Source organism: Penicillium nucicola, assembly GCF_028828085.1.
Source record: "Penicillium nucicola strain IBT 29836 chromosome Unknown utg000008l, whole genome shotgun sequence".
Classification (NCBI taxonomy): Eukaryota; Fungi; Ascomycota; class Eurotiomycetes; order Eurotiales; family Aspergillaceae; genus Penicillium; species Penicillium nucicola.
In genome coordinates this window covers 744,136-763,593 of record NW_026643132.1, presented here as the reverse complement: position 1 = coordinate 763,593, position 19,458 = coordinate 744,136, and the positions used below count along the sequence as shown (strand labels likewise).

Below are 19,458 nucleotides of genomic sequence, written 5' to 3'. Positions count from 1 at the left end.
TTTCTGGTCTCCGTTGCATTTTTGGTGATTGAAATGGAACTGGGTGTGGGTGTGGGATTGGGTGTTATGTTTATGACTGTAGATTTCCTTTTTAGACTATCTGGCAATACGTATGGATTTGATTGCTTCAGGTTCTTAAAAGCCCGGTGGAGTACTTGAGAACTTGCCCTGACTTTCCGCTTCGATACTTCTGTAAAGGACACATGTAATGTATCCGGTAAACGAGTGACGGGGACAGTGTTATGTTCGCATCAGCGTTGTACCTTAAGTTGCGGAGAAAGTTGTTCAAAACCGACTCGAAGGGTACGTCGGTCTCGGCTTTAACCAGGCCAGAGAAACGAAGGTAAAAAGTTGCTTCATCTTTAAGCGGGGCAGGTGGGGATGTGAAAGGGTCTGGGCGGATCCGCTTTGGATTTAATAACTCGCCATAGCGTTGAATAAGACATAGCTTAATTTCAACCATGGGATGATCTGAATAACAACATCTACATCGAATCATCACATGACTGTTATCAAACTTATATAATACAAGGAGTCGTCAACTGGTGCTTCCAACTCTTCCAAGGTTGTTGCTTCACCTTTCTGTGTTCCTCACCTTGGCCTCCTACTCAATGTAGCCCACAGCAACCATGCATTCCCAGAGTGCTTTCTCTTTAGATCTAGGTCCTTCCGAAATAAAAATCAGACGAGAGATCAGTTGCTCAACGTCCTCGACGATCTATGAAATACAGCTGGCTGAGAAGACGTATGCTATGAAGCTTGTGAGTTCAACTTCTGCTGCCAAGGAAATCGCTAACATGTCAGTTCCATGATAATGGTGACCCAGAATACACAAAGAAAGGCTGTGATCTAAATGGGTCCGAACTTGTGAAGAGTTTTGGAGAGCTTTTGGTTTGTCTATCGTCATTGCCTTACTTCTCACGATCTAACGAACGTTTTCTTAGATGGAGCACCAGACACAGGGTCTCCCCCCAAATACAAAGTAATATTGATTCCAGGACCCCAAGGAACAAAGCAAACTGGTAAGATATTGGATCACAAGAGGGGTATTCCATGTACACCCTAGCCTCAGTCGATTTGAATGATGGAAGGCTGCGTTATCTGTAATAAGCACGGACTTTTGGTGCCGGTCACCTCCCATAGTGCTGCAGGAGCTACCCTATCAAGGATTCGAATAATATAGCATCTGTCAAACCTCTTTAAAAACACGAGACAAAATGATCCCCTCTTGAATATATGCTGACAGTATCTAGTAGCGTTGGCCCCGATGAAATTTAGACCTACATTTAAGAGGATTGGGACCGCCGAATAACCACAGCTTTTTGCGTATGCTAGTGATAGAACGCTCACTACACTTTGCAAGCTTGGAAATTCGAGATATATTGAGTCGCTTTCTGTTGGGTACTATGAGTACAATCATCTTATGTTGCCAAGGAGTCAGGTATAGCGCCATTTTGCAACAGTTTATAGGTTGCTTCTTGTCTAAGGTAGGACGCTTCAAATGGGGAGACATAGCGGGGTGTGGTTATTTTTGGATCAGTAATAATACACAGAAGGTTATAGGTCTTGTCAGTTAATAATTTACCGTGTAGAACCCAAACACGATGCAATGTAGGAGATTCACCGTATTTGGACTATGATGATTATGTGATGCAGGTTCGAAAGAGTCGAAGCCGATGCCGCTTCTTAAGCATTGACTCACAGTGGGCCGATCGGAGTCCGCAGCCAATGGGCGACTGTTCATTATTGACCCCCCGGAGTCGGTCAAGCACAGTGTCCAAGTTAGGCTGGATACGTCATGCATGTGCTTACTACGCTTACTATACCGAGTCTGATATTGGACAATTCACAGTACTATATGCATAGCCAGGTGCCCGATTTTTCATTAGACTCAGTCCATTATCTGCCATTTCAGGGTTCATTCCAAGTAAAATAATTCATGATTCGCCTTCCGCCATCAAGCGCACGTAGCCGCGTTGCTCCATTTGGGAATATTCAACACCGACATCGGGGGTCTGCAGTGTGTCCACATCAGCCAATCACAGTGTAACCATTCGCCGCTGACCGGCCGAGATCGGCCTTGCCCCTCGAGAAGCTCCCCATTGACATCGCGGATTCTGCAGCCCAGAAAAATATATCAGTAGTGCTTTCTCTCCATATCCCCAGATCTCCATATTCTTCTCGCTCTTTTCAAAGCGGGCTCTGCGCATCTGTCATCCATTCTCCCTATACTCCATATATTCCCACCTTATTATCCCTTCTCTCTACTGTCCTCTCAGCTCCCCCACCATGCCCTCCGCAGAGTCAAAACCCAAGACCTTGTACGACAAGGTCTTCTCCGACCATATTGTCAATGAGCAAGAAGATGGCACTTGCCTGATCTACATTGACCGTCACCTCGTTCACGAGGTCACATCCCCTCAGGCCTTCGAGGGTCTCACAAACGCCAGCCGCAAGGTCCGCCGGCCGGACTGCACTTTGGTTACTGTCGACCACGTATGTTTCATCCAATTCTGCGCAGTTCGCAATTCGCAACTAACAATTCTTTCCCCCCATAGAACATCCCTACCTCTTCACGAAAAAGCTTCAAGAATGCCGAGGAATTCATCAAGGAGAACGACTCCCGTCTCCAATGCACAACTCTGGAGCAGAACGTGAAAGACTTCGGCCTGACCTACTTTGGTATGGGTGACAAGCGTCAGGGTATTGTCCACATCATTGGACCCGAGCAGGGTTTCACCCTGCCTGGTACGACTGTTGTCTGCGGTGACAGTCACACCTCCACCCACGGTGCCTTCGGTGCTCTCGCCTTCGGAATCGGAACCAGTGAAGTTGAGCACGTCCTCGCTACCCAGACCCTCATTACCCGTCGCAGCAAGAACATGCTCGTTCAGGTCGATGGCGAGCTCCCTGCCGGTGTTACCAGCAAGGACGTTGTCCTCCACATTATTGGTGTCATTGGAACCGCTGGTGGTAACGGTGCTGTTATTGAATTCAGCGGATCCGTCATCCGCGGACTGAGCATGGAGGCCCGTATGTCCATGTGCAACATGTCAATTGAGGGTGGTGCTCGTGCCGGCATGATTGCCCCTGACGAGATTACTTTCGAATACCTCAAGGGCCGACCCCTCGCCCCCAAGTACGGCAGCGCCGAGTGGAACAAGGCCACCGCCTACTGGTCCAGCCTGAAGTCTGACCCCGAGGCCAAGTACGATACTGAGGTTTTCCTTGACGGCAAGGATATCGTCCCTACCATCTCCTGGGGTACCTCTCCCCAGGATGTTGTTCCCATCACCGGAGTTGTTCCCGGCCCTGATGACTTCGAGGATGAGAACCGCAAGCTGTCCTGCAAGCGCGCTCTGGAGTACATGGGTCTCACCGCTGGTACCCCAATGAAGGACGTCGTTGTCGACAAGGTTTTCATCGGATCTTGCACAAACGCTCGTATTGAGGATTTGCGTGCCGCCGCCAAGGTGGTCAAGGGCCGCAAGATCGCCGCCAACATCAAGCGTGCCATGATCGTTCCTGGATCCGGTCTGGTCAAGGAGCAGGCTGAGTCTGAGGGTCTTGACAAGATCTTCACCGACTCCGGTTTCGAATGGCGTGAGGCTGGTTGCTCTATGTGCCTGGGTATGAACCCTGACATTCTCTCCCCCAAGGAGCGCTGCGCCAGTACTTCCAACCGTAACTTCGAGGGTCGCCAGGGTGCCCAGGGCCGTACTCACCTGATGTCCCCTGCCATGGCCGCCACCGCCGCTCTCGTCGGTAAGCTCGCCGATGTCCGTGAACACACCGTCTCCAGCCCCGTCCTCGCCAAGGTCTCTCCCAAGATCGATGTCCAGCCCGAGGCCGAGGCCGACTCTCCCCAAACCGAGGATGACCTCGAGCGTATCCTCGACCAGCCCGCCGACAACGAGCCCCACACCAACTCCTCCGCCGGCGGTGGCAGCAGCACCGGTCTCCCCAAGTTCACCACTCTGAAGGGCATCACCGCTCCCCTGGACCGCGCCAACGTCGACACCGACGCCATCATCCCTAAGCAGTTCCTTAAGACCATCAAGCGTACCGGTCTCGGCTCTGCCCTCTTCTACGAGCTTCGTTACACCGATGACAAGGAGAACCCCGACTTCATCTTGAACCAGGGTATCTACCGTAACTCGAAGATCCTGGTCGTCACCGGCCCCAACTTCGGATGCGGTAGTTCCCGCGAGCACGCCCCCTGGGCTCTCCTCGACTTCGGCATCAAGTGTATCATCGCCCCCTCCTTCGCCGACATCTTCTTCAACAACACCTTCAAGAACGGCATGCTGCCCGTCGTCGTCTCCGACGAAGTCGCCCTCCAGAAGATCGCCGATGAGGCCCGCGCCGGCCGCGAAGTCGAAGTCGACCTCGTCAACCAGGAGATCAAGGACGCTCAGGGTACCAAGATCGTCTCTTTCGACGTCGACGGCTTCCGCAAGCACTGCCTTGTGAACGGCCTCGATGACATTGGTCTGACCCTCCAAATGGAGAGCAAGATTCGCACCTTCGAGGCTAAGCGTACCCTCGACACCCCCTGGTTGGACGGCAGTGGCTACCTCCGCCGTAACCGCGGTGGCCCCACCATGGTCGAGGCTGCCCCTGTCCCCAAGACCAACCGCGGGGATGTCAAGAACGAGCCCCTCGAGTGGTAAACTTGTCCTTGTGTTTGTTATTTGGGCGCCTTTACACTTGTGCCCGTGTTTCATTTCTGGTGCTGGCTTTACATTGTTTGGATATCAAAAACATATTCCCCTATTATTTGCGACGACGCCTGTCTTGGGCTGTTTGTTTAATTTGAGTCTACGACTTACAACGAGAATGAATTATGATCGTGGATCTGCTTTCCTTGTAGAACCCTCTCCTGGTACATGTAGTCTTTTACTGGTGCTGTGATGAATGCTTTGCTTTCAGATATATCGTAACTTATAATGTGCTATTTAATTTCCGTGCTCTCCTTGGAGTAAGTTTCAGCCCCCAATGCTGAAGGACTCTCTACACCCTCCAGTATAATGTTTCTGACATCCGATGGCCCGGTAAATCGTTTCCTTGCGGTAGTGAACCAGGTAACAATGCTCAGTAGTGTGACCAAGCCGATCGCAGCACTGGTGTAATTCATTGATTCCGAAGTGACCGGCGCCCCAGATGGAAAGTTGAATGTAATGGAAGCAAATAGCAAAAAGACCAAGCCGATGGCATTGAAGCCGAGGGACACGGGAAGAGGCAGCGAATATGATGATCCCTCAAAAGAGGAAGTTTGATGGCCGAAGAAATAGCCCAATAACCGGGAGAACAGGGCAAGGCCGTAGGAAACATCTATACCGAACTGTTAATTTTTGATCACCGGAAAAAAAAAATCACAACACTCACAAAATCCCGTAGTAGCCAGCGAAACAATCGTGTTGAAACCCGTCACCGTCCCAAAGTAGATGGCATTCAAAGCCAGCTGCACCACCAACGTGAGAACAATAGAATACACAGGAATCTTCCTCTTAGGCTCAACCTTCGACCACAAAGCGGAGAACGGCAATCCATGATCCCTAGCAAAAGCATAAACAGACCGCGAGCCCTCAGCAACAAGACTAACAGACGCAACGATAACAATAACGGTAATCAAACTCGCCAAAAAGCAAGTCCCGACCTTTGACCGCGTGGAATCATAAAAGATCTGAATAACAGGAACACCAGTCGTCGACCCAGCCGTCGACCCAATGTCGCCCATACAAAAGCAGAGCGTAAGCAGGAACACGAAGCCCGTCACGGCGCCCATAAGAACAGACAGAACAATTGCCCTCGGAGCATCGCGACTGGCATGCGTCATTTCTTCAGTCATATGACTCGGCGCGTCGTAGCAGCACATCCCGAAAAAGGATTGCAGGATACCGACGATCGTCGCCATGGCCGTACCTAGACCGGTCATGTTTCGGAAGTCGTGGAAGACAAAGCTTGCCGGTTGCTTCTGCTTGTTTGTTGCGAGTAGGGTTATGATCACGATTATGAACGAGGCGATGTTCCACAGCAGGATTATTCGCGAGAGACGGTGTAAAGCGTGAGGCGCGAAGATATTCACTGCTAGCGCGAATAGACCTACAGCCCAGGCGACGAGGACTGTGTGCCATCGTTCGATGACGAAGTCGGGGAAGATGAGGTTCGCTTGTCCTAGAATGAAATTTGATCCGACTGAATTGTTGACGGCGCCCATTGCCAGGATGCCTGTGTTTGAATTAGCAGGGTATTCTCGTGGGAATATGAATGTGAATGTGAATGTGAATCTTCGCGAGGGATGTATAAAACAAGACTTTTCGTACCAATCAACATGAACCACCCGGTTATATAGGACAATTGTCGCGATACTCGTGGCGGCGCTAGCATTGCAACCCACGAGTACTGACCTCCCGCCACAGGCCAGCGTGAACACATCTCAGCCATGGCTAACGCGATGAAAATGGTGAATATTCAGACTCCTATCCAGCCGAAGATCATGACTGGCGGACCGCCTGCTTCGACGCCGATGATGAATACTCCACTGAGCGCTGTCCAGCATGTTACTATGCTGAAGCTGAATCCGACCATGTCGAGTAGGCCGAATGAGCGCTTGAATTCTTGCTGGTAGCCCATATGCTCGAGGGCGACATCTTCGGTTGTCGAGGCGTTGAACGCCTCCTTCATTGCCATTCTGTCGGGTAGTGATTGTAGGCCATTGCGAGTGGACAAGGGGGAGGGGGGATATAAACTAGAAACTGTGAGCTTGTTCGAGGCTCATGGTTATCTCGAGTCTTCTACGGCTGTTGCCCAGGTGCTGGAGAGATAACATCCCATCGGAAACACCGACTGCACCGAGTCACGTTACTGCATGTTTGCTTCTTTTTTACTTGTCATGACATTTCTCGCTTTGTATTCTCCAATTCACCTTTCATTTGCTTTGCCGTCTTTACATTCCATAGAAATCAAAAGCTACCATATCCCCCCTCAACTAACCCACCCCCCCACTACATTCCTTCGGCCCGTCCGACTCGCGATAGGCCAAAGGCCTCCGATTTGCCAACAAGAAAAGGCTTAAATATCAACACGCCGGACCAGAAACTCACAAAAACAAGATGGCCCTAACATCTATTGTCATATTCATATCCCGGTCTATCCCGACCATTGCCCTATGGCTCCTATCACTAGCAATAGCCAGCCTAACAAGCAAATACATCTACCGCCTCTATCTCCACCCTCTATCCCAAACCCCTGGCCCCAAGATCGCAGCCTGTACCTCCCTCTGGCTAGCATACCACACCTACATCGGCGATGAATGCACAGTAATCTTCAACTTGCACCAAAAATATGGCCCAATACTCCGTGTCGCGCCCAACGATGTTGATATCGCCAGCGCAGATGCTATCGAGCCGATATACATCGCCCGGGGTGGATTTCCCAAGGCGAAAGCTTACTCGAAATTCGATATTGACGGCCACAAAACTATTTTCTCGACGTTGACGTTGCCAGAGCGTGCGAGCAGGGCCAAGGCTGTTGCGCCGCTTTTTTCAACTGCTTCCATTAGACAGTCCGAGAAGGAGTTGATGACCGTCTTTGATGATTTTGTAGATCGCCTAAAGCGGGATGCTGGGAAGGGGGCACCTGTGGATGTTCTTAATCTTTCGCGTTGTATGGCTATTGATGCTGTCAGCACTCATCTTTTTCAGCATCGGTACGGGGCTCTAAATGAGGACTCGGGGGTGATGTCTGCGTCGCCTTTTGTGGATGCATTTGTTGGTGTTGGGGCTTTCTTCAATTTCGCGCCGGGGAGATTGACGGATTTTGTTATGGCTGTTGCTGCGAGATTCATATCGTCTGAGACGACTGAGAGGGCATTCAATCGTATCGACAAGTTTACTGGGCAGCTTGTGAAGAGTGTCACACTTGCGAATGATACATCGTCTGCAAGAGCAAGCTATCAGAGCCGCCTGTTGGAGAAACAGTCTGTTTCACAGTCCCAGATTGAGGTGAAAGACGTTTCCTTTGCTGGGACAGATTCAACCAGTATGAATACTGCTACTATATTGTGGTTTCTTGCGAAGAATCCCAAAATGTAAGTCTACCTAAGCGAGAAATCAACCGATACAGCAGATCTCACATATATAAACAGATACAACAGACTCCATGAGGAAGTTCAAAAATCAATCGCTAAGGGAGAAGACCCTGCCTCGTGCGGCTATCTTCGAGGCACTGTTCGCGAAGGACTGCGTCTATCCTGGGCAAACCCGATCAGACTACCGCGAGAGGTTCCTGTCGGAGGATGGAAGTATCATGGATACTACTTTCCGGCTGGAACGAGTGTCGGTGTCGCTTCTTTCCAACTACATCAAGATGAAGCTGTTTTCCCAGAGCCGTTGCAATATATGCCGGAACGCTGGCTTCAGCCGACCAACGAGATGCTTGATCATTTCTTTGCATTTGGGAAGGGGAGTAGGGCGTGTATTGCGCAGAATCTAGGGACCTTGGAAGTAACCATGGCTATTCTTAAGGTTGTTGAGGCGGATTTGCTTCGTGGGTCGAGTATCGTTGGTGATGGTATCCTTCGCCGCAAGCAGTGGTTTAACTCCCGAGTTGAAGGGGAGCAAATCTTGATTCGATTGAGGGATCACATCTAGATAGATTTGACCGAATGGTCTACTATGGAGGTTAAAATTATACACCAAGTGCTTAGTTATAGAGTGGGATATAACCTCAAATATATAAGGGCTGTTCAGCTAGGTAAAGAAGAGTGGGCAAATAAAGTTCTCTATAGCATCGAACTCAATATTGGCCTATACTTAACTGCGATAGAGGCATGCCTAATGCTCCTGTCTCTTTCACACGCAAGAAAGTAACACCATTATATTTAGATACCAAGGAGGTGAGCTTGTTTAACTTTGAATCCAAACCCGAAGAAATCACCGAGAGTCAATTGTGGCAAAAATAATCGAGCTCAAAGGTGAAAACCCTAATTAAATTACTCGTTATCACTCAACAGGCAACAGAAATAGAAAAAAGATCCCATCAAGGCTTCGAAAGTTGTTCCCGTCGGAAGAACATAAGAAAGCCACAACTGTAAATAGCAAGATGTCAGCAGGGGAAACAGATAAATCTCCAAGATTCCAGAAGGAGAAGAACATACCAAATTAAAAGCTGCAACAAGAGCGCAACCCAGAACCAAGCGTTAGCCAACGCCCCAACCCCAGCAGTGATATCAGGAGAAATAGGCCCAGGGCCAATATTGTTCGGCGCAAAAGACCTAGCACACATAGTTGCAACAGAGCCAATGACTTGGGACACAAGAAGCGTGAAGCAAATATGCATCCGCGTCAGTGTTTGCAGAAGAATCATGCCAAACCCTAGACCTTGAAGTGCATCCAGGACACCCAGCCAGAGCCATAGACTGCGCGAGACTAATGCTCCTGCCGTGTAGCTTCCGGCCCAGGGGAGGAACAGGCCTGATGAAGATGTTCCCCACCATATCTGGGCCCAGCGTGGTGCGCCTAACCCACAGGCTACTACTGGTAGGATCCAGCTGTGGGACTTTGATAGTCTGGCTAGAATGAAGAGGACTACTATCCAGACAAAGCCGAAGAATAGTACGCAGAGAAGTAGGATTTGCCAGCCGCTGGCGTGTTTGGATATCCAGAGGACTATTGTGGTGGTTAGTTGGGATAGAAAGCGCATTTCGGTTCATGGGGACTCACAGTTCCAGTTTCGACCATATGGGGCACTGAGGAAGAAGTTCTGGAGAATGACCACAACCCAATTCCAGAGAACAATCTTGCGTCGGAAGACAGATTTGTAGAATGATGGGACTTTGCCGGGTGTTTGACGGTAGTAGTTTGGCAGACCAAAGTAGATGAGCAAACCAATACTCCATAAGAATATCGTGATAGGGGTACAGATAGCTCTGGAAAGTATGTTAGCAGTCACTTCACATTGAAATTGAAGAAAACAAGATACGCACGTCATTTTCCAGGTGTTGGTGATGCTCCCCTGAGAATTAGTATTACCGGCACTGCTTGCTTTCGTCAAAGTCGAGCCCCAGTACCAAAGAGCAATAACATATGCCTGCTGCGTGCCTTGAATCAGACACGCCCGGAATACCCACTGCTTGACAGGAGCACCACTCTCATCGCCGAAATTCAGAGCGAAAAAGATCGATCCACTCGAAGAAGCAGCAGCATAGATCGCACTTCCAATGTTCTGGATCCACCCTCGGATATGCGCATTAGGCTCGAAGTGAGCCATGCCAATAATCATAAAAGCAGTTCCGTACAGAAACCAGGGCAGAGTTAGAACATGTACTGATTTCCAGAAGCGGAAAAAGAACCACCACAAAATCGAGGTGATCAAGTACACGGACGCGATTCCATATAGCTTTGCAGCAGTCTGGCCTACTTCACCAGTCAAGAGAGTAATCTGGTAGGAATTGGCTGCGATGATCTGGCCCAGTCCCAGGAATAGAGAATATACAGGCCATTCCCCGAGGCGCATTTGCATCCACTTCTTCAGGCCTGTTGGTGGCACGTAGTTAGCACCGAGCATGAATTCATCCGGTGGGCTGTCCTTTCTCTCATGCGTGCCAGTCTCATGCGATGTTGCGTCGTCGTTGGTGATAGATCCAGTCTGAGAACCTCCTTTGCCGCCGTGCATTGAACCTATTGGAGATCCCTGGTTGAGACCCAGGCGTGCATCGCGGAATTTGTTGAACCATTTCTTTTCGCTTTTCTCGAGATATTGCTCAATGCAGAGCTGATTGTCGCTGTTAGTTCCGTTTAGGTCCTCAAGTCTCTTTTCGAACACTTTATAGTATTCGCCGTTGCTGTCTGTGAAGAATGGGTTGACCTTTTGAAGTTTGAAATCCTTCTTCTCTCCAACAACAGAATCAACGGACAGAGCTGATGAGCTACTTAACCGACTTCCTGGCCCAGCCCATGACCGCGAAGGCGGGATAAGAGTGTCATCTGTTCCAGCTGTACTGGGCGCTGTCGAACTTGACGGGGTGTTGTTGGATCGAGCCAACTGACGCGCTAAGAGAGCTTCCTTGGTGAGCGCAACACCAGGAGATTGAGGGTTCTGCCCACGTCCTGTATCCGTCCCATCAGAAGAAATGGGATAGTCATCGTCGTCATAGCAGGTTGCCATCAAATCTTCATCGCTGTCTTCTTCAGCCTCTGGAGATGCTCTGCCAGTGCTATCATCATGCTCAAAAACATTTCCTTTCCCAAGTTCGCGTCTGCCACTAGGCTCGGCATTACTTGACACTGGTCGAATTCCAAACGACATCTGACGACTGAGCCCCGATTTGGGTCTGGAATCAGCCCCTGGACTCGGATCCCGACTGTATATGATTGAGCTTCGCTGCAGCGACCCCATTGTTCCTGGACGACTCGATGGTTGCATCGGAGGCGTTGATGCACCCGATCTTGTAGATGCAGACTGCGGAGTCATCATTCCATAAATCGCATTGTATGCACCCGCCGCAGTGTACTGATTCTGAGCTTTGGCGCGTTCCTTATAATGGACTCGGATGGATGTTGACTGAAGAATCTCCAAATCTTCAACCCATTGGGCAACCGGGAACCGTTGTTTGGCGGATCTTGCACGCATCAGTGCCCTGACCTCGGGTTTGGAATTCAAGGCGCTGTCAATGGCGAGTTTGAACTGCCTTAACAAGTGCGAGGTGGTTGTCGATTCAACTGTATACCACCACCCTGGCATCTGTCCAAGCCCGCCCACCCTCGCGCCAATTCCAAGAGCACCTTTTCTCCCAAATTCAACTGCGACAAGGCCGAATGGCTCATCTCTTGAAGGAATCAGTGCAAACTCGGCACCGGAGAAGATGAATGGTGGCAAGACTGTGAATTGAGGTTTTGAGCATACCCGACCCGGATATAACTTCATCATTCGGTCCAGTTTCAATGCAGCAAACTTGCCATATAAGTCAATCAAAGGCCCGATGCAGATGAGTTGAACATTTGGCCGTGTCTCTAAGACACTGGGTAACACGTCTGCGATTAAGTCGATGCCTTTTTGCATTGACCATCTTCCGACAAAAACCAATAGATCGGCATTAGGACTTTGTTCAATACCAGCCCACTCTTGAGCCTGACGCTTGAGTTCTGCCCTGCGAGTTTCATATTCGTTATCGACGTTGATGTCGCTTTCTTTGGGCAATTCCCGATTCCATTCACCCGTGTCGGAAGGATCAGGGTTTGGGAGGTTTCCGACTTTTCGCAAGCCCCAGAAGATGGGATAGCGAGCATAAGAGCGCTTGCCGTATTTCTTTGAGACGCCTACTGCTCCGAAACCTTGCTGGTGAAGACGGAGATAGCTTGCACTGGCATGTAACAAGTTGAAAGCTTCACCGAACTGAACGTAGCGTGTGGCAACATCTAGATCGAGATTAAACACCGAACACACCTCTGTCTTCTCTTTCTGGGTCCGCATGGGCCATAAGCCCTGGAATTCGGCATTATGGAGTGATAAGCAAATCGGGATAGTCTCGGGGAGCAGATACAATGGAGCGATTGAGCCGTGATAATCATTGATGTGATACATATCGACGGGGAAACGTTCCATAGTCTGCGCGATGCACTGATTCCAGGCTGAGTAATATATTGCGCTATCGAGGTCATCCATGCGAGCCGGGTAGGGCTCTGTAACGGATTGTTGGCGGAAGACAGGGGCATCCAAAAGAACGTAGGTTATGTTCCTCAATTGATGATATTGAATCTTGATCTCGTAGGAATTCCCTAGAATCATGACAAACATTGAGTCCGCCGGTTTATCAATAGGATAGTCCACTCCGCCAACACATGGAATGACCCAGATCAGGTCTTGGTGTCCAAGTTGCTTACCCATTAGCTGTGCCATCACCCCCAAGCCACCGATTTTGATCTTAATGGCCCAGTCGTCGATATCGTACTCCATTGTGGCGATAAGAACCTTTCGTCGATGGGATGTTCGATTGCCAAACGCCGAGCTACTCTGAAGGAACTTCGACTTATTGGCAAAACGAACCAGAGGATTTCTAGACTGACCAGCCTCCATTGAAGGAATCTTGAATTTGTTGACAAAGTCCATTGAGATCAGTGTCTTCTTCTCACTTACGCCGATCTGGTTGAACTTGATCCGATAAAATGTCTTCATGAAAACATAGGCGCAGGTCGATGCTGTGATCACAGGAACAATCCAGAGCAAGAAAAAGAGAGCCATCTGAGTGTATTTGGATCCTGCAGGTACAAGCTTGAATTGCAGGTTGGAGTCATCCACATGGATTCTCCAAGCAAGGTGCGGATTGGGCGGATGATGTGTGATGTTGATGCTGGTAACACTCAACGACGAAGGCGGAAGACGATCAAGAATTGAGTCTCCATCAGAGTCTCCATAGATATAGCTTTGATCTGGCTGGCCATCAGGGTTGATACCCCACACATTCAATTGGCCTTGAGCAGGCCACTCAGCCATGAAGCGGAACTTCCAGATACCGTCTTCATCTTGCCTCACAACGTTATCTAGACCGGCATCATATCCGTATTCATTGAAAGGGCCATTGAAGAAGAGGTGGGGGAATCGACGTTGAATTGCAGAATTCCAGCCAGGACCGTCACCCTCTTGCACGTAGTCGCTACTGCCCGTGAAACGGCTCCAGTACTCGACGCGAACATGCTTTCCATCCCACTTCTGCTTCTTTGTACCCGACCATGGAAGCTCCTCAATTGTATGGTTTCCTCCCTCGTATGGTAGCCACTTGGAATAGGTGCTCCCCCAGTTGGTTGAATATCGGTACTTATCTGCTCCAGCTGCATGTTGACGGATGAAGAGGGTGCCATTCTGGTGTCCATGAAGGAGACTGCGAGAGTAGTTTGCCGAAGTAAATATCATTGGATTGTCTTGTTGTCCAATCCGAACTAGGAAATGGTCGACCGCATTGGTGGTCCTTCCGTCGGTCGTTGTGGCGTTGTTGACAGTGAGACGATGCACACCATTGTATATGCCAGTCAGTGTAGCTCTCCAGGCCCAGGTGGATGGAATTTGCCCAGTCCAAGTAATACTCTCGGCCTCCAATGTTTCGCAAGTGACGCTGTTGAGGTCCAGAGAAGGAACCTCTCCAGTTTCAGTTTTCGACTCGAGCGATATTGAGTCGGTCACCATCGTACAGTTCATCTCAGTGTTGAAAAAGAGGCTGATTTCCATCGACTCACTTTCTCCGGGAGATACTGCAGATAGCAAGGGGACATCATGGCCTGGCAAGAACTTGGTGATCATAGGGCGAGGAGGAAGGAATTTATCTTTCGGGATGTAGGCCCTAAACTCGTAAGGCTTCATGGTGACAAGGTCTAGACAGCCATTGTATTTGGTAGAGCCATTCAAACCAAGTTTAATTGGGCCCTCTTGAAGAGTGATCTCCTCATGTGGGTAGAAAAGATTCTTGACTGTGGTGTTGACATCAAAGGGAGCAATGAGAGCAGCGTTCGGATCAGAGCAATCAAACTCATAATCTACCGTGCGATTACTATTCTGGTAGACAAGCCACACAGTCTGGTTTCCCATTTCTCCTAGGTCTTGCATCTGATAATATGGACTGCGCAGAACAGACCACATCCCAGTTTCGGTGGGCACCCCATTCGATCCGGGGAGATATATGTTGTTGGTTTGGTTAGAAAGCGTTTGAACCCACCATCCATCATTCAAAGCACCGAAATCCTGTCGCATCTGATACATATGTTTGATAACATTTCGTACCGGGTGAGCCGGGTCGCGATGATCATACGTGACCGTCTCATCGGTACAACCTAATCGCCCGGACTTGATAGGCCATTGGAAATATTGAGTAGAATTCAACTGGAAGCACCCGTGGGATCTCCAGGCAGTAGCAGGGGACATGGCTTGACGACCATAGATGTAATTGGCAGCTGAAGCGTCCAAAACATAGAATGCTTGTTCTTCTCCCCATAGGAGCAACGGAATGCCAGGCATGTGCAATGTGGTGATGAACAAGGCCAAGAGCTGCCGTTCAACTCCATACTCTACTGCTGGCCACCGGAACACGTCTTGATTTGTGGCTCCGTACATATGACGAGGATCAAACTTGCCCGTATTGGCATTGACCATGTCATTGGTGAGGACCATCTGATACCAGGCCTCAGTCCAGTTGACTGGGATATCATAGCCGGCAGCCAGATTACCGTCCATACCGAGGAAGCGAGTGAGAGAGCGGTAGACCGAGTAGTGAAATGCTGCTGCATCGATGGCCTGTTGGTTTTGATCACGAATGAAAAAGGATGAATCAGATGAGTTCGTCATTCGAAACGCCTCTTCAAGAGTCTCTGGTTGCATATCAGGTTGTCGACCTCGCCCATGGAAAATAGAGCCCAGTGTGTTCCCACTGGTTACTTCACCGGGGAGAAAAAAGTTGTGTTTTCCAACGCGACGAGCACAATCTCGATACGCCCCAGAGATATCTCCCAAAGCGTCGACAGTAGCCTGTGTAGCTTTGTCGTAGCGGAACCCATCGATGTCGAAAGAGGCGATGATCATACAAGAATGGCGGATGAGTCTCTCTCTGACACTGGGAACCCACTCGCGTAGCCTGTCTTGCACAGATGCAAATTTGGCTAGCTCTCGTTGCCAGTCAGGGAACACACCAAAGGCCTCGATATCGCCATACTGATCAAAATCACTGTCATAGCAACCACCAAGCTCATTGAGAACGTACTGATCCACGGGGTAGCCGGTTTCATTCCAAAAGCGAGGATACACGCAGGTTTCGTTGTAGGAGTTGCCATACCTGAAATCAACATAGTGACGATCGGACTTCCAAGATGCTTTGTGCTCCTGCATGGAAAAGGGTGTGGTTGTATTCATATACTCTTCAAATCCGATGAGATCTCCCAACCTAAATGCTGCTAGTCAGTATAAAGTGGGACGAGGCCATTTCTTTGGACTATTACTCACGTAGCAACGGTGTTGTCAAAAATGACATACATCCCACGACTGTGGATTTCTGTAATGGCATCCCTCCAGGTCTGAACAGTTCCGAAATGTTGGTCCAAGAGTGTTGTGTCAAGTGCTGAATAGCCGTCTGAGCCCCATGGCTGATTCATCAACACTAGTCCTGCAAGATAGATGCCCTAAAGTCAAGAAATTAGCTGAATGGAAAAGGTAAACGAAGGACAGGTAAACCAACTTTGATGCCCATTCCTTGTAGATAGTCCAGAGTATCCAGTAGACCAGCAATATCACCGCCGTGTCGCATTTGATTCGAACTAATATCATGTTCAAAGAGGGTCCCATTAATATTATCGTTTGTTGGATCGCCATTCACAAATCGATCGAGGAAAAGCGTATATACAGGAAAGCGCCAATTGTCCGGCGAGGGGAAGTAGTCGTGGTCAGGCCATTCTCCCCAGTACTCCAGAGGGTCAGTTGTTGTTTGATTCTCATTGATGTTATAATCTGTGAGAGACTCATCATATGGCCAGCTGATCCCCGGCACTGCGAGAAGGGCAGCTGTGGTGAAGATATGCTTCCAATACATGATAAACACCCAACAGAGAGAACCTATCAAGAGACTCAGTTTGGCAGCATGTGTCAAGTAGAAATGAAGAAGCGCAAGAAGAGCTATTGACACAACCGGATATCGGAGAAGAGATATCTGTGTGACTATTCCATGTTAGTTATCTTATACCTGAAAGGAATGGTGCCATGTAGCAAGACAAAGTCCGAGGCAAAACAAGAGCCTAGGTAGCAAAAGAAGACTTTCTAGGTTTACTAACGCGAGCGAATGCCGACTGTCTGCGTATCGGAAGACTGCAGGTATCTTGGGCAAGGTATATGAGGAGTGAGGAAAGAGACCTAACGACGAGGGATCTCTGACACTCCTGACAAAGTAGACTTGGACCACAGATCCTCCAGTCTATGGAAGCTTTTCTAGGTGAAAAGAAAAGAGAGACGGAAAGCATAGGAAATGAGGTGTAGCTAATAAGAACAAAAGGAACCAAGCAAGATCCGAAAAAAGGAGAAGTTGAATATGGGTGGGACTTTCAGCATACTTCAAGAGGAACCTGATACTCCGAGCTCGACCCTCACACAAAGTATTCAGAGGTTTATTCTTGTTCATGGCAGCAAGTCGAAGCAAATAGAAACTTGTCTATGGACCCGGAATCAACGGTGAAAACCGAGAAGACAGCTGATAGGAGAGATGAATCGAAGGGTTCACATTGACCTCTGAGCGCTTTGATTGACATCTTGTTACTCGCGAGTGCTATTTTGAGAAACCATGGGGCTCAGGCGGCGAAGTCCTGTGTCTTGCAAGGAGACTCCATCCGTCTGCATAGATCTCTGCGGAACAAAGGTCATCCCTAAATGGCCGGGTTCAACAATGCTAATTGAGCAATTTATGCATTGCAGGTCTCACAATAAACCGTAATACTATAACATGGGTGGTGTCCAGAGCAATGGTAGGTGATATTTCCGAGGCATAACGCATGCATCGCTAATCTTATATCAGTCCGATTGAAACATCAGCTGTAAATGGAGGCGAAGAGCTCTTCATATTGACGAAATTCGGCAGTCACATCACTGATAAATCTATCATTCATCTTCGAAATTCCTCTACTCAATCTGGATCCAGTGGCCTCTGAATCCTAGATGCATGCTAGAAGATAACGTTGCAACAGGATGTCGTCAAACGCGAAGTAACTTTAAACCCTTGTCTTTCACATAATGGAGCACCTTTACCTGGGTGGTTGATGCATGTCAAGATAGCATATTCCTTTTCCTATTTGAGACATGTACCGATGACTCAAATTGCTGTCCAGGCTGCGTCTGCGCCGGAACTGATGAATGTATGGAGTAAATATGCATGGTACAACTTTTTCGTACTATCCACTATCCGGATCAACAGACATTTGGTACTCGCTTTTGCTGCACGCAAGATTTGAACCTGAACGAGACAGCTGAGTCACTGTGACATCGATCAAGATCACTTGTAATGTCTCATGACTTATTGAATCACCAAGGTATTGTTTTTTAGTACAGCGAGAAATCTAAACAGGAAACAGTGACCACACGAGCTGCATCTATCGAATGTAACCTGAGGTCTATCATAGACAGCGGGTGGGCCGTTGAAGAATAAACGCTCGTAATCTATAGTAGAATAACATCTGGATTACATACATGATCATCATTATGTTTCAAAAACCAGTAAGGTACTACGGCCGAGACTTCGTTGTATCCTGCTATGCATTTGCATGTAAAGGAGATTGGGTCTGATAATAGAACTCTAAGACAATATAGCTGAAGTATTAGGGAGCAATCTGATTGGGCTTCATCATGTGAGGCTAACTTAGGTAGCCCAGACAGCGACATCTATGTTAATTTCGTTGGGGGCGAGCCTTAGTTGTGTTTGAGAATGGGCTCGATTCGATCCAGCTGGCAACTCATTATAATCTGTACCCCGGATATGCGATGCCATGAGACTTTATCACGAGGATTCTAAATATATGTATACAGTCACAACTTGTTATTATCGACCAATGGTGTAGGTATAAATTATGACATCCAAATCGCATCTCAAGATCAATAGAACTTCGCCCATCAAAATGAACACTGGATATTCCCCAAATTTCTGACTACATCTTTTTAATACTAGATATTACATATAGGTTAGTCAGTCATAAGCTCGGGTGGGTGCCATTAAGGGGTGTGGTTGGCGGACATGATATGCATGTCACGCAGCTCGGATACATAAGATGTGGCAGTTGAAAAGCAATCGTGTACTGCAGGATCGTATCGCCATAGCGCGTTGAATACTTGGGACATATGGTCTATTCACAGTCTCATATAATAGGTTGATCTTGTGCCTATGAAATATAGTATTATTGCCATCAGGAACTTGGCTCCTTACTCCTAGCAGTACATTGATATAAATATGCTAAATAAATATTCAAGTAACCACCACTTATCTAGTAATCAAGTGTCGGTTAGCTTAGCTTCCAAGACCCCAGTCCTGTTCTCAAGCACTTCGTGAAACAGAAGCACCCATTGGGAGACCACCGGAGCATGACGTGCATTAGTACCCAGTGTCTAGGCAATGCAGATATCAGATCTCCAGCGTTGATCCTAGAAGCACTACGATAAAGAATGCCGAATTCGAAAGAGACTTAAATCTACATCCGGCATGTTGGGCTTAGCGATCGGTAAGTCCCCAAACCACGTTATAACGCAGCCCTTCACTGAATATCAACCCTCTAGCACCAAGTCTCCATGGCACGTACCACTAGGAGCACTGAAGCGATGTAACACCCTGTACTTGATCAAGTGATTGTCTGATCAATGAAGAAAAATTGCCTGAGCGCAGCTACTGATCTCTACCAAACTTCCAAATGGCCCCATTTCCACTACGAGTGGTGCCTGTCCTGCCGTCGG

At 48.5% G+C, this 19,458-nt stretch overlaps 4 protein-coding genes across 4 annotated transcripts; 2 read left to right on the top strand and 2 right to left on the bottom strand.

Annotated features, from left to right (window-relative positions):
• Positions 1-2,289: 2,289 nt before the first annotated feature.
• Positions 2,290-4,673, top strand: luA (3-isopropylmalate dehydratase LEU1; the record flags this gene model as incomplete). Its single annotated transcript, XM_057130145.1, has 2 exons — positions 2,290-2,496; positions 2,559-4,673. The coding sequence occupies 2 exons, from the start codon at positions 2,290-2,292 to the stop codon at positions 4,671-4,673; spliced, it is 2,322 nt and encodes a 773-aa protein (XP_056981928.1).
• A 281-nt stretch (positions 4,674-4,954) lies between these two features.
• N7511_007767 (uncharacterized protein) lies at positions 4,955-6,693 on the bottom strand (the record flags this gene model as incomplete). The annotated part of the gene is made up of 4 exons (XM_057130144.1): positions 4,955-5,334; positions 5,389-6,231; positions 6,327-6,449; positions 6,513-6,693. 4 exons carry the CDS (start codon positions 6,691-6,693, stop codon positions 4,955-4,957), a joined length of 1,527 nt encoding a protein of 508 aa, XP_056981927.1.
• Positions 6,694-7,115: 422 nt separating this feature from the next.
• Positions 7,116-8,654, top strand: N7511_007766 (cytochrome P450; the record flags this gene model as incomplete). The annotated part of the gene is made up of 2 exons (XM_057130143.1): positions 7,116-8,092; positions 8,150-8,654. 2 exons carry the CDS (start codon positions 7,116-7,118, stop codon positions 8,652-8,654), a joined length of 1,482 nt encoding a protein of 493 aa, XP_056981926.1.
• A 388-nt stretch (positions 8,655-9,042) lies between these two features.
• On the bottom strand, positions 9,043-16,567 carry ags2 (alpha-1,3-glucan synthase Ags2; the record flags this gene model as incomplete). The annotated part of the gene is made up of 6 exons (XM_057130142.1): positions 9,043-9,091; positions 9,161-9,671; positions 9,726-9,931; positions 9,989-15,925; positions 15,985-16,160; positions 16,217-16,567. The coding sequence occupies 6 exons, from the start codon at positions 16,565-16,567 to the stop codon at positions 9,043-9,045; spliced, it is 7,230 nt and encodes a 2,409-aa protein (XP_056981925.1).
• Between the last annotated feature and the right edge of the window lie 2,891 nt (positions 16,568-19,458).